At 40.8% G+C, this 15,122-nt stretch overlaps 1 protein-coding gene across 2 annotated transcripts in view; it reads right to left on the reverse strand.

Moving 5' to 3' along the window:
* Positions 1 to 1,422: 1,422 nt before the first annotated feature.
* rnf150b (ring finger protein 150b) overlaps positions 1,423 to 15,122 on the reverse strand; it is a 37,520-nt gene continuing 23,820 nt past the window's right edge. Inside the window, exons 2-6 of one of the 2 annotated variants that reach the window (XM_036146754.1) lie at positions 13,691 to 13,947; positions 10,809 to 10,963; positions 9,484 to 9,580; positions 9,147 to 9,408; positions 1,423 to 1,868 (exon numbers count right to left, since the gene is read on the reverse strand). In XM_036146754.1, the coding sequence (XP_036002647.1) occupies positions 1,816 to 1,868; positions 9,147 to 9,408; positions 9,484 to 9,580; positions 10,809 to 10,963; positions 13,691 to 13,947 (824 nt within the window). In that variant the 3' untranslated portion in view covers positions 1,423 to 1,815. Of the gene's footprint in view, positions 5,934 to 9,146; positions 9,409 to 9,483; positions 9,581 to 10,808; positions 10,964 to 13,690; positions 13,948 to 15,122 lie in introns of both variants that reach the window. The other variant, XM_036146753.1, reaches the window with a different exon arrangement.

Consider the following 15,122-nt stretch of genomic DNA (forward strand, 5'->3'; position numbering starts at 1 on the left):
CTGTCTTCCACGGCCAAAGAACCTCCAGTTTGCTGTTAAATCCTCCAAAGGGTTTGTTCACAACTGAAATAAGAGGGTTTTATCCTGCAGCTCTAAACCAAAAACCCTTTAACGAAATATTAAGATGTGACCATCTCTGACACAAATGCCTCCAGTTATGTCATCTCTGACCAACAGTCTTCCCGAAGTGACTGTTTGAGGCTTAATATTTGGTCCGTTGTTACCAGCCTGATACCCCACATCGCTTCCAAGAAAAGGTGTGAAAAACCATAACGACGAGTGACTCAGCATTTTCGGCTTTTCTTAGATTACTTTATCTACTATTAAACTGACATTTTCTCTTATTAATCCATTTTTTATCCTCCAAGGTCAATTGGGACCATTTTTCAAACCAATTTTAACACCTCAGCCTTTTTTAATGGTTGATGGCTAATTTCTAATCACACTATTTTCAAACTATATATATATATATATATATATATATATATATATATATATATATATATATATATATATATATATATATATATATATATATATATATATATATGTGTGTGTGTGTGTGTGTGTGTGTGTGTGTGTACTTTATCAATCACATAAGGTGATATGTGTGCTTTTCTTATATAACCACATACCTTGATTGCATGTTTTATTTTGATTTACATGAAATGCATTAGTTAGTGGCAGCTAAAGTCTGCATCTGAATAGACGCTGGCTGATGTATTTTGTTGCATTATTGTATAGAAATAAATTAGACATGATGAGAATAAAAACTAGATAAACTACAGAAGATACCCAAAATATTAGAACTGCCACTTCATAATTTTATGTTTTTATTTATTTTTAGATATTATAGGTGGGACTTCTTTGTTAAAAATGTCATCAAAATGTTAATGAGACTTTGGAAATTAAAACAGGATATTGGAAATTTAACTTTTTCAAATGAAGAATAAATAATATGATAAGAGTGCCTTATTTTTTGCTGGGAGCTGTTTTTGGTCCAAAGGGTCATAAGAGTCAATCTGGGCAGACCCCTGGAGGGTAAAGAGATTTCTCAAAAAAAAAAAAAAAAAAAAAAAAAAAAAAAAAAAAAAATTGATGAATGTTGGATTTTCAGGCTCAAAATACCATGTTGGACAAAAACTAACTTGTTCTGGGATCTGCTTAATTTTTTTTTTTTTCTCATGCCTGCTGTGCCCTGCCCTGTACAAGATGTGCAAAAAAATAGGATAAAGCTCATCCTCTGTTTCTTCAGAACTAACTTCAGCTTACCTTGTTTTTTTCATTATTATAAATGGTGTGTAACGCAGCCTGCGTCTTTGACACCGTCATGGCCAAATTCCTCTATTGTGGGACAATAAAGGAACTTCTTATCTGCTTAAATAAATAATAAACAGGAAGAATAAAAACTCTTGCAAGGAGGAAACTCACAACACAAAGCAGGTGACTTTAATTAAAACATTACTCACTGAAAACTGTCCGAGACAAGCCGTACAAATTCGCCATCCTCTTACAAGCTGTCCCATGTTACAGATTATAAATTACTTAGTGTTTACAATAAACCCGGTAACCTGAACAAAGGAAGCCTTGGGAGCAAAGTAAGAAGTCCACAAAGAGTCTGAGCAGAACTGAACTCACTGGAAACAGAAGCAGTGTGACCGGAATAAGCCACATGTTTAATGGGAACCCGTCCGCCGTAGCCGCAGAGCCAAGTGGACCACAACTCAAATGTTCTCCGCTGGTTTTTAAGTGTTCTTTATTTGCATTCATGCTGGTTCACCTGCCTGGACATGAGCTCAGTTCTCTCAGCTTTCATCAATCAGCTCCTAACAGGTTCTCTGTAGCCAGGTTCATAACATCGAGGGCTTCTGAAATAAAAAAAAAACAAAAAAAAAGAAAGAAAAAGTTTGTATGTACAATTACACAAATATTCAACATCTAAATCAGCCCCGATCAAACGCGGAAGCATCCGGGCCGTAGGGTGACGTGGGGATGGCGGGGGGGGGGAATAAGTCAGTCTCTGCTGCTTCGTTACAAAAATAAACATCTCCTCTGGTATCAAAATAGACGACAATCTTTTTTCTTTCTGGCCGGCGACGCCGTGAAACGAGCCGCCGGCGTACGGAGCGCGCGCAAGCAGACGGCAGCGGAGAGGAGCCTGTGTCCTGTACGTACAGAGCGGGCCGGTGAACGTGTGGATGGCGGAACCAGGGGGGGGGGGCGGCGCAGAAGCTCTTCAATCACAGTCTGCGTTTGTGGCGTGGAAGTAATCGTACCCGTCTGTGGCGCTCAGAGCCCTGACCAGCAGCTTCCTGGATTGTCAGAAGTGAAAGGTAGAAAAAGGCAGCAGGATGACAACGGAGGCATGCGGTCGGACACAGAGAGGGAAACTGAACGGGGCGACCACGCGGGTCCAAGAAGTTGCTGAGGGGTACCGTTAAAGACCGGTTCTCTTCCTAAAGGGCGTTGGAGCTTAAGTGATTCTGAAAATTCATCTTGGAGGATTGTTTCTTTAATCAGAGGAGCGCTTTCAGTTGGTCAGTCCTGGTGTGGCGCCTTCAAGCACAACTCCACTCATACGAGGAGCAACTTTAACACTGAGTGAAAAGGGGGCAGAAGGAGGGATATTTACAAATAAGTAAATAGATTAAAAGTTCTCCCGTGTTTTTTCAATGTTTTTTTGCGTTTTTTAACGCCTGCTGACCCTGTAACAGGCTCGTACCGCCTTTGATTTTATTGGGACACTGAAAAAGAAAACGGGGAGAAATTGAGAAGAAACTGGATCAAAAGAGAAAACGGATGAATTTATCAAAACAGTGGAAAATGTCCACTCAAGGCATTTTTAAATGGATGGCATCAGGGGTCCTTTAAGCTCACCTCTGATTTGGGCGTCCGCCTAAAAACCAGCTGAACTGTAGCTGATGCTTACTGAACCGATTCAATCTGGGTTTTTGACTTTTCACAATGACGTTCACGGCGAGAGACAGAAAGAGAGAGCGTCTTGGCTGCTGCAGCTCCACGTCTGTGTCATGTGACCCGTTTGAACACCAGACGTTACATTTCTAATACTTTTAAACAGAAATCTCCTAGTTAATAAAGCAACTTTTCCCGCTAAGTTTCGTCTCCACACAAACGACAAGAACTGCACAGGAAGACGGTGACGCAACGACTCGTGTCAAGCTAGCTTAGCAGTGCAGCAACTAGCTTAGCAGTGCAGCAGCTAGCTTAGCACTGTAGCAGCTAGCTTAGCACTGTAGCAGCTGGCTTAGCACTGTAGCAGCTGGCTTAGCACTGTAGCAGCTGGCTTACAACTGTAGCAGCTAGCTTACCACTGTAGCAGCTGGCTTACCACTGTAGCAGCTAGCTTAGCACTGTAGCAGCTAGCTTAGCACTGTAGCAGCTAGCTTAGCACTGTAGCAGCTAGCTTACCACTGTAGCAACTAGCTTATCACTGTAGCAGCTAGCTTACCACTGTAGCAACTAGCTTATCATTGTAACAGCTAGCTTACCACTGTAGCAGCTAGCTTAGCACTGTAGCAGCTAGCTTAGCACTGTAGCAGCTAGCTCACAACGGTAGCAACTAGCTTACCACTGTAGCAGCTAGCTTACCACTGTAGCAACTAGCTTACCACTGTAGCAACCAGCTTAGCACTGTAGCAGGAGGGAGAGGTGAGTGAAGACCAGGTGAGTCAGATGTACCTTTAAAAACTAAACACAAAGCTATTAATGTTTTAAGCGATGCGTCAGCAGAACGTCTCGGCTGATTTCTTAGCCGAGCGACAAACCCGGGGCCGTTCCCACAGAGCGGCTGCTGGGTCCAAACATCTGTAGCTGTCAGGATGAACAGACAGGAGAGCCTGCAGCGTCCTAATAATAATTTCCTGATGAAATGCAGTATCGTTTTTTTTTTTGGCACTTTAAAGCGACTGAGGCGTCCGGCGTTCATCTCATCGACGTTAGGGCTGCACAACATGACGCGTAATTCTCGTTATGGCAACATCGACATCGCAACAAACTGCTACGAACGGCAGCTAACTGTAGATGAATTTAGGGTGTCTATGACGGTGAGACGTCTGGTGCTTGTTGCTTAAGGCAGCTTCAAAGTGTATTAGAAGAACAAGTTGTGGTAAGGAGATAAAATCGTGATGAAACTACGTTACGCAGCATCGTTACTGCGACGTTCACCAGCACTCCTGCATATCTGCCGGTCTCTTAATGCAGCCCTAACCAACGTTGACGACGCATCAGAGGACTTGGAGCTGATATGCCTGATAATAAATGGCTCAGGTCAGCATCAAGGACAGAACGTATCGATCCGGACATCCCAGAACCTCGATATGTCCATCTTCTAACAAAAAGTCAGGTGTTCTGCTTTTATCACACGCTGGTTAGTTTCCTGGTGGCGTTTGATGCTCGGTAACAAACAGTTCTTCATCACATTTACACGTCCAGACACACATAAACACATTTACTGAAGTACTTTATGGGATATTTGAAACAAACTCGGTCGAACGGACAAAGGGAGACAAAAAGCACCTCATCACAGGTCCTGCAACTTAATAGATTTGAAGAACAAACATTTAGCTTTTTTTTCTCTCTCTCTGTGCAGATTCAGCGTGATTTGTTGCAACCAGGCTGATTTCAAACCGTTTCCCCCACGTCCTTTTATTAAAGTTGCTCTTGCTAGCTGGGTGGAACGGGTAGTTTAGCGCTCTACAGGTACGTACAGCCAGCTAATATATGGGCTGATGGGCTGAGGTCGAACCCAAATACAGATGGGAGAGCTCGCTCCAAAGCTCCCAGGAACTACGCTGAGGTCCAGAAGCATCTCATGAGACGGAGGTCATGTGATGCATCTGGATCAGAAACTAAAAGTTTAAAAAGGAGAGAAAAGGCTAAGCAGGAAATCTACTTTTTTTTTTTTTTACCTTGTACCCATTTCTGATAATGATTCAGAGATCCAAGCAGCGTTTTTCTGCTTCGTCTCGCAGCCTTTGCTTATTTCTGCCCTGAATGTACAAAGAAACGCGGTTCTGACGCAGCGGAGGAAGGATTCAACCCAGACGTCAACGATAACGGAGCAAACCGAAGCTAAAAGGGGAAACACTGAGGCGCGCGTCAGCGCGTCAATACTGCAGTCGAACTGTTGAAGTAATACTGCCGGGTCGGCTCCCGGGGGGCCGCCGAGTCCGTTTAAGATCCCAGTCAGTCCCCCGCAGACGAGCCTCCGAGGTCCGGAGAACCGGGACCAGAACAAAGAGAGAGTCCGGATGGGGTTTTCCCTGGAGACGCCGGAGAAGATCCAGAGACAACAGAACCCGTCCCACTGAGGTTCTGGTCCTTCTGAGAGAAGAGATGTTCAGCCACGTGTGAGATCAAGGACTGGGTTCTGTCAGGCAGCTTGTCTGGACCCAAGATTCGGTTCTGCTAACAGAACCGAGGCAGACGTAAACTGGATCATCTGGGGGAGGAACCAGGAGGGGTTCTGGATTCTGGATGAGGGGAACTAAGAACAAGCGGAGGTTAACACTGAAACAGGGACAAACACGGTCCAGATGGGTCCGCCTTCTACGAGCCCGAACCCAATGGGTCTGCTCCAGGAGTCCAAACCCAGTCTAAACCTCACGGTGCTGGTTCTGGATCGGTTTTCATTTCAAACTGAACGTGATCCAGAACCAGGCCGTCAAGCAGGTTCGGGTCAGGCGGGTTTTCCAGTCGGGCCGTCTCTCTCTCTGGACCTTTCTGAACCATTAAAGTCTGCTCTGAGTCTGGTCTATCCCGGCCCGGTTCTGGCTTGGTTCTGTTGCGCTGGTTTCAGGACTTGGCGCCCGTCTGAGGCTGCTCGATGGACCCCTCCTCGTCCGACAGGCCGGTTTCCACGGCAATGACCAGTGACGCCACAGAGGCGCTGCTCGCCATCGGCTGCAGCTCACCTGGAGGACGGAGAAGAAGGAGCAGACGGAGCTCAGGTTAACGGCCGGCCCATTCAGAACCGGAACAAACAGCAGCAGAACCCGACGGACGGGTCGGCCTCGTCCTGGACTCGTCTCGGCACCCAAACCCACTTCCTGGTGAGAGACGGACCCACAGACCAGGTCTGGCAGGAAGGGGCGTAAGCTGGTCATGTGACCGCAGCACCGGGTCACATGACCACCGGGGCGAACAGAACCTTTCTGGACCAAACCCAGAACCTCAGCTCTGCCCTCTGGTGTTCAGTCATCACTGGAGGAAATTATTTCTACTTAAACCCTTATTCACAGTGTAAAGTATTCACAGCGCTTTAACTTTTTCAGATTGTCTCAGGTTACAGTTGTTAGTTTATTTCTTATGAATAGAAACAATGATGTGCTGCTTTCTGCATGTTTTTTAATGAATAGAAACAATTAAGCTTTGAATGTTAGTGATGAAGCTTGTTACAGTGAAACTAAAGTAGTCTAGTCCAACATTTATTTTGCTTATTCCTTTATTAATGTAAGTTTTTTATTTTTCTATGTAATATTTACCTCTCTAATGTTCTTCTGTTCATGTACAGCTCTTTGAATCGTCTTCTTACTGAAACGTTCTTTATAATAAAACTGCTTTTTGGTACATTTTGGTGGATCTTATGTGACAGACCAACATAAAGTAGTGCATGAATAATATGAAGTAGATAGAAAAGAGTAAATGGATTTTTTTTATTAATTAAGCTTACATACAAAAACGTAAATAAATTTGTGTTCTGCCGTGCTGACTCGGTACTTTCCAGAACCACGTCTCTCTAGGCACGTGTGGCTCATCGGCCCCTCCACTGTAGCACAAATGAAACCAAATTATAAACTAAAAAGATAAGAAATGAGGATTTTAGCAGTTCTTCTGTATGTCTTTATGCAATATCTGCATCAAACTGTGTGTTTTGAGTGGGCTCCATTTTTGTTATTCATTTTTCATTCTGCCTCATTCAACAACATAACGTTTTATGTTATTTTTTTTCCTTTTGTAAAAATGAGTTCAAAAATCTGAAAAGAGGAGATTTTAGTTTAACCCTTTAAGCTCAGAGGGTTGTAGGAGCAATTTCCAGCTGAAGTTACATATCTGATAGAAATCAACTACAGCTCCGAAGTTATGAAGTGTAAATTCTATTATGTGTGATATCAAGGCGTTAAAGATGATTTTTCAAGTGTAGCCACTATTACAGATGTCTCCATTTCTGATTTATAGATGATTAAAGAAAGAACAAATCTGATTTTCTGAACCTCGGATAAATGTTTTTTAAAATAAACACTGCAGAACTACGTGGAAAGCCTTTTGAAAATACAGGAGAAGTCTCATTCTTCTCCACATCTTGACTAGTTGCATCGGATCTGGACTCAATCAGCTGAAACATTTGTTTCCTGGTGCTGCTTGTTCTCTAATGTTCTCCAACAAACCTCTGAGGCCATAAAACAGCCCATGCTGTGTCAGTCACTGAACAGAACCTCACTTAACCTGTAAATCTATTCATTTAATTCATAAGTAAAGCCACTGAACACCAGCCTCTGCACATAAGGAGGCCAAAGCTTCAGGGTTCAGACTAATAACCGCAGCAGCGAAGTCTGCGGCTCCTCGGGTTCGCCTCAAGGACTCAGATGTAAACTTACGTTTTATTTTAACCGGTTATTTTCTCTCTTTCAAAACGTGTTCATCCTTTATTGGGGAAAAAAAAAAGCAAAACACACAGGAGGAGAAGTCCTAATTGTTTCTAATCTTCTTCCTCTGCTGGTCTTTAGTCGTTAATTAAGACGCATTAAAGAAACGCGACTCTTCCTCTAAGTTCGAGGCTGTCTGCAGCTCCCGTGTTTTTAAACCGTCAGCCTGAAACACAAAGAACCAGGATGTGAACAGTGTTGCGACCTGAAGGTGTAATTCCCCAAACCCACCACCGGGTGGCAGTATAACCCCGCCTGTGTGTGATTATTGGCCTGCAGCAGGGGCGTCAAACCCATTTCTATATGGGGCCACTTTGGCTTCATGAAGTCATTTAAAGGGCCGGTTGCTCCTGTATTGATGATACTTTTGATTTCAGAATTTCATTTCAGTTCCCGTAGAAATAAAAAAAGCACAGTGACATCAAAGTAGCACCATTAGGCCCATTTGAGCAGTTTATCTGCAAAAATAAGTTGATATTGGGGCGAGTTACACTTTAAACTCATTATTCTGCATCACTTTTTCCTCTTTTTGGAAATTTCTGAGATGTTTTAATGTGTTGTAGGAAAACTGACATCTAGATGCTGTTACTACTAGGGCTGAACAATTAATCGCATTTTCAATATAATCATGATTTAAAAAAACGCAATTTCCAAATCGCAGAGTCTGCAATTTTTGGCTATGTAACAATTAGGGAATTAGACACGTCCATTAGGTGTTGGTAAAATGTTTAAAGTGGGTTTGCCTCCACATGGAAGGAAAGACAGTTGCAGCAGTGAGATAATCTAATTTTATTACTTGTTTTAGAGTTTATATAATCATACATAGCATTAAGTATTGGTCAATCAGTTTAATACATACTTGCTTGTTGGTTGGACTTTATGTTCAACAAGGATTGATGTCCAAATCAACTAAAAGCTGTTCTCTTGAATAATATTCTGATTAATAGAAACATTAAAAGTTCTTGTTTTGAATAGTCCTTGTTTACAAATGTCTTTATTTAGAGGCCATTTTTGTTGCTTGTGGTTAACGCAGAGAAAAGTCAAAATTGCATTTTTGGTTGAAATATATTGTAGGCAGAACGCAATCATTTCTGCTCTGAGTTTAGATGCTGCGGCTCTTTTAGCAACTAATCCACATGGCGAGGAAACAAAATGATTTGTTGTTTGTATATGTTTAAAACGACATGATAAATTAAACTGGAAAAAAAATCGTATTAAATCGCAATATTAAGAAAAGTCGCAATTAGATTATTTTCCAAAATCGTTCAGCCCAGTTACTACACATTTAAAAAAAAGTCAACATTCACTACAGGAGGAACAGTTTTATCTACTTTATACACTTTAAAAAGATATCTGCCTCTACTTTATGACATAAAATGCCTTTTTTTGGCTCTCCAGGGCCGGATAAATTGCCTTGGCGGGCCGGGTTTGGCCCGCGGGCCTCGAGTTTGACGCGTGTGGCCTGCAGTGTTAGTGCCCAACCTGTGTGGGTGTCGGTGGTGGCTGTTATGGGGCTGTCTCGCAGGGGGTCGTGGTCCTGGTAGTCCTGTGGGAGTCCAACCCGCCGCACGCCGGGGTCCAGGACCACCGAGGAGCCGCCCTCGCTCAGCGTCCCGTCGCTGGACGCTCCGGACACCACGGCCTCCAGGGCCAGGGCTCCCACGCCGCCCATGCCGACCCCGGCCACGCCGCCCAGCGCCAGGTCGTAGTCCAGGGGGAGGTCGTCCAGGCAGTCTGCGTTCAGCTAGAAGGAAGAGGAACGGTGTTAGAGAGCTGCCTGTGAGGAAACCGGAGCGTCGAGCAGAACAGTGAGACTCACAGCGATGCCCAGCGCCTTCAGGATGTTCATCTTACACATGGGACACGTGCGGTGGTCCAGCAGCCACGGATCCACGCAGCTCTTATGGAACAAATGTCTGGAAAACAAAGTTTTATTATTTCATGTGGAAAAAGTTCTCTAATGAATTATGATACTAAAAACTGCTGCTTCCCTTCACTGTCACCATGTTTTTTACACGACCGCTGCGCAACAAGGGAGTACTGAAACATGCCTGAGTAAAAATGCTGGTCAGAACGGGAGCAAAAAAACTACAGCCACCTAAACACAAGCAGAATTTCAGTTTCTTAAGTTAGTTTTTAGTCACAAGCCGTTATATAAGCGCTTTAGAAACCTTGGGTTCTGACCACAGCTCTCTATAGACCAGGGGTGTCAAACTCATTCTGGTTGAGGGGCCGCATTCAGCTTAATCTGATCTCAAGAGGGCCACACGAGTTAACTCATTGCAAGATTAAATAGAACTAATAAATGTGGACTTGTTGTTGATTTTTATGTTAAATTAATTTCACTTTACACAATATATTATGAATAACCTCAGCGTTTTTAAGAAAAGTATGTGCAATTTCAACAATACTTTTACTCAGTTAAACATTTACTTGTGCATTATGCATAAGAACTGATCACAGTGATTATACAATGTTGAAAAACATTTATTCACATTTTTTGGAACTTAAAAACACTGTCCTGCATGACAAAATACATCAAACAGATAAAAATTAAAAAATGATTAAAATTTTTCCACACCTGAAGCTTAATCTGCTGATTAAAACACAGCGCCCCTCGTGGACAATATAGGAACTGCATATTTTCAATTAAACGAAGTACATGTTTTTTTCAATAAATGTTTTATCATTCTCTTCCTTTTATCTCCTCTTTCTTTCACCTTTTCTTTTTTCTTCTTGTTCTTCCTTTCCTCTCCCACTTCCCCATTGTAGTGGCCATATCATTTGAGATATTCCCCGCATGAATCATAATAAAACTATTCACATTCATAAATCAAGCAGAGCACTATGGCAAAAGCAGTACTGCTCCACTTGTGAAAGTCAAATCTGATGAGCTCTTTTTTGCATTAAGACAACAATTCTTATTGCCACATTGCCAGACAGGACACTGGGGAAAAAAAACAAAAAAAAAAAAAATTATTATTATTTTTTTTTAATAATGATATTGCATTTAGACACCGGGCCGGACTAAATTGTTCGGCGGGCCGGATCCGGCCCGCGGGTCGTATGTTTGACACCCCTGCTATAGAGGATCACCATGAAACGGTTTCCTCCAACCAGTGGATGTCTGGAAGGCGGACTCACCTGCAGGGCAGGATGCGAACCACGTCGTTGGGTTTGTAGCCCTCGATGCAGACGGCGCAGTTGTCAAAGTCGGACTCCGTCTCCTGGTCGCCCTTCCTGATGGTGCGAAGCTGGAGTTTACTGATGGCCTTCTTCGCCGCGTCGCCAAGCCGTCGCTGCAGGCAGGAGCAGACGACGGAGGAGGAGGATTAAATGACAAAATAAAAACCAGAGGAACTGTTGGGTATAGTGAAGGTTTAATCATCTCCTGGCGTTTTACTCAACCAACACGTCATAAGCTAACAAAAGACTCAGTTCTCCTGAACAAATACTCATTTAAAATCACAACGGCAGGCAAATATTGAGGGAATACGATCTTATTTCTTTCCCAAATTAGCAAAAAGGAGATTTTCATTCAAGCAACCATTTAATAAATTTCTCCACAGCATTTGGCTAATTCTTTTTATTTTGAATTCCCATTTTTTGTGTTGCACTTCTGCTTACACTGCAAAAACTCAATTAAAAATAAGTAAAATTTTCTTGAAATTAGTGTATTTGTCCTTAATTTGAGCAAGTAAATAAGATGATATGCCAATGGAACGAGTATTTTGACCCCTAAAATAAGATAATTAGATAAACTGCACTAGAAATAAGACGATGGAGATGAGTTGTTCCGATTTTAAGCGCAAAAATCTTATTCCATCGGCAGATTATTTAAATTTGCTCCTCAAATCAAGGATGAATACACTAATTTCAAGAAAACTTTACTTATTTTTAGTCATGTTTTTGCAGTGATAAACCAGAAAAGCCCTTTTATTACATCATTATTCATAGTTTATTAGTCAGCCTAATACATCCGTTCTTTATTCCTTTATATTCAACATTATGATCTGGGGGGGGAAATATTAACGCTACACAGAGGGAAGAAGGTATTTCAGCATAAACGTGTTAAAAGTATTCAATTCAAATTTCAGTTTATAATCCTTAAATGCTACGTAGTGCAGCTAAGCGTTTCACTTTCTTGCCAATAGACTTACGTGAATATGAGGTCATTCTGTTTTTAGCCAATTTGTCTATAATTAGACAGCTAATTGTTTACTGGGGTGTTTTAAAATATTAGTGATTGTGGAACAAAGTTACCTTTATTTATTTCAAAGTTACCTTTATTTATTTGCACAGTTTCTCTAGTAAACCTTTAATTTAAAACTTCTGTGGTATTTAAACATTAAAATTATATGACAGTTATTTAATCTGAGGTTTAACTGTTAAACGTATGAATGATGGATTTAAAATCAATTCACATTTCTATCATTTATTTCAAATGAAAGAGCTTTAAAAAAAAATCTGGATTGGCTCAAAGTTCACCGCTGTGATTTTTTTTATGGCTATGTTTAATAAGATTGGACAATTAAATAAAATTCACAATTAGTGCACCACAGTGCATCGGTTTTTGGTTAAATGAGGAAAAAATAAAATAAATAAAATCAAAATAGTAATAATAATAACCTACAATATTACCCACTCACTCATATAACAATACATTCAGTAAACATTTAATTTACCAGTTAACATTAATTTGACACAAACATTTAGGAAAACAAAATAAATCAGTTCAATGATCCAATGTTACTGTTTCTAACTACAGAAAATGCCAGCAAACAAAATATTTTATGCATTGAAGTATTTTCAGGCTACAACATCTCCAAGTATCCATAACTTAGATAAAGTCCACAAACCTCTGATGTTATCAGGTCTACATTACAGATTTTCACACATTTTTTAATATTCAGAGATTCTGGTTGTTATTAAACTGCTGTTGCAACAATAAAACATACATTTACTGGTCATGTAGATTAATTGTTTCACTTACGAATGAGCAGAACATCGTCTTCACTTGTTTTATATAAAGATTAGTGAATTTAAATTCCTGGAAATGTGTCATTCCATTTAAATGCATAAATCCTACAAACTAAATGTTATTTCCAGAATCATCATTTGGTTTCTTGTTTTAGCAATAAAATCCATTATGTGAACCTGTAACTATTATATCATAAGAATCCCAAAATATTCTGAAAATGAACATCTTTCCAATATTTTTTACTTATTATGTTAACATTTAATTGTGATATGAGAAGCTGAAGTTTTACGTATTAGACGAGCCTCTATTTTTAATTTATTAAGCAAGTTTCTCTCTTTTTACCCCCTTTAAAAAAAAAAAAAAAAAAAGCAATAATAAACGTGCTGGTAGGATGAAAATCCCAGATCTCACTGAGGAAAGAAACAACACAACTGAAGTCACTGGCCGCCATCTTGCTACTCCCTACTCTCACAGAATCCCACAGGATTTGGTTGCAACAACAAGCAGTTTTCTGGCTGAGTGAAAACGTTTCACAGGTAATTCTACAGTCAGTGGATGTACTAACACTATTAAGTACTAGGAAATTAGTTGCTGAAATATTTTACATATTATTCATATTAAATATATAAATATGTATATATAAGTATGTGTATATGTATATATGTATATATATGTATATACATATGTAAATATATGTTTTTGTATATTGTTATTTATATATTTATAAATGTTAAACATATATATTTAAATGAATAAAATGCAAAATATTTCAGCACATGATTTTCTCAGTACTTGATATTTTTAGAACATAACATAAAAGTATATGGCATTTGACATTTTAAAAGTCTTAAGCCCCCCCTGAACATGAGAAAATCCTCGTTATTCGATGCTGTAGCGCACATCTTCCCTTGTTACTGGGGGGAAATAGGGAGTACCAATATGGCGGCTGCTGGCTTCACAGCGACTCGTTCAAACAGACGGCGATTAGCACTCCAGTGGATAATATAGCTCAGGCGTCGCCCCACTGGTGCCTGCGGTCCGGTACCTGGTTGCGGTCCCGCGCGTTGGCGTATCTGAACCTCTGGATGTAGTAGAAGACGAGCCAGGCCAGCGAGATGATCATCAGCACGATGAAGGAGATGGACACGAACACCACCGACGTCCGGCTCACGTACTTCTGCAGGTTCCTGGTCCCGATGGTGATGGTCATGGTCACCGTGATGTTGCGCTCCAGCAGCGCCACCACCTCCCGGCCCTTTGGCTCCGGGATCATGATGGCCACCACCTCACCGGCCCCTGCACCTGAGACGAGAAGACCCCGTGTGACTGGTTGCTTCTCAGCCTGCAACCCGGAGAACCAGGAAGAAGCGTCCATCACAGCAGGAGAACTACAGCTGAACATAAATGGATTTAACGTATTCCTAATGTTGCACCAAGTAGTTTCCCACCAGTCATAAAGCTCCAGCAGATTAATCAGGAGGACGAAGGCCATGTTGGCAGCGTTCAGCACGATAATTCAATAACGATATACATCGATAAATAAACGTATATCGATGATAGAAAAAAAAAAGGGTCAATAAGAAGTTCAATAAAATAACAGTTTTTTCCTTTCTTTTACATTCTAGCCTATCATGTAGGTTAATATTACAGTCATTACATCCTCCCAACCAATCAATGCAGACCCAGAGCACGCATTATTTTTTCTTTTTCTTTTTTTTTTTTTTAAAAACTTGCAGTTCTGGTAAAAAGTTTGAATTTAGTGCTTGTTTTCTGTATCTAAAAATAAGTCATTAAGCAACAGCATAAAATGGCCAGGGCTGCACTTAAAATCTATGTTTTGAATTTGCTGATAATCATTGATAATCAATCATCTATCATCTATTTCTATTTTATCGATATACTTTTTTTTTTTCGTTCAGCCCTAAGCCTGAATGACGATCCTGCAAACTGGGCGACAATCAGGCAAATTAAAATAATCCCCAGATTCCTGGACACTGAAAAATAAACTGGATAGTAGGGCTGAACGATTTTGGAAAATAATTTAATTGCGAAATAAAAAAAAAAAAAAAAAAAATTGCAATATTAATAATAATTTAATAATTTAAGAATAATTTAATCCTTGTTGAACATAAAGTCCAACCAACAAGCAAGTCTATGTATTAATCTGATTGACCTGTACTTAAAGGCATACTATGCAACATTTTTCTGTTAATTAATGTGTTCCATATCGTTTTGGATGATTAAATGAGTCATTTCAGGTCGAACAAAGGTTTTCTCGGCCGCCCTGGGGGTCTGTGGGGGAAATACCGCACTAGCAATTGCAGGAGCCCTCGGCCCGCACCCACAGAAGTCTTGCTTAATGGCGAGAACTCCATGTGTTTTTGCCCTGCCATTCACTATATGCACGCGCGAAAGCAACAACAAAGAACCGCGTGTTAACGTCAAATAAACATGCAAGCATATCGAGTTTATTATTA

This window comes from Fundulus heteroclitus, chromosome 14, assembly GCF_011125445.2.
Source record: "Fundulus heteroclitus isolate FHET01 chromosome 14, MU-UCD_Fhet_4.1, whole genome shotgun sequence".
Classification (NCBI taxonomy): Eukaryota; Metazoa; Chordata; class Actinopteri; order Cyprinodontiformes; family Fundulidae; genus Fundulus; species Fundulus heteroclitus.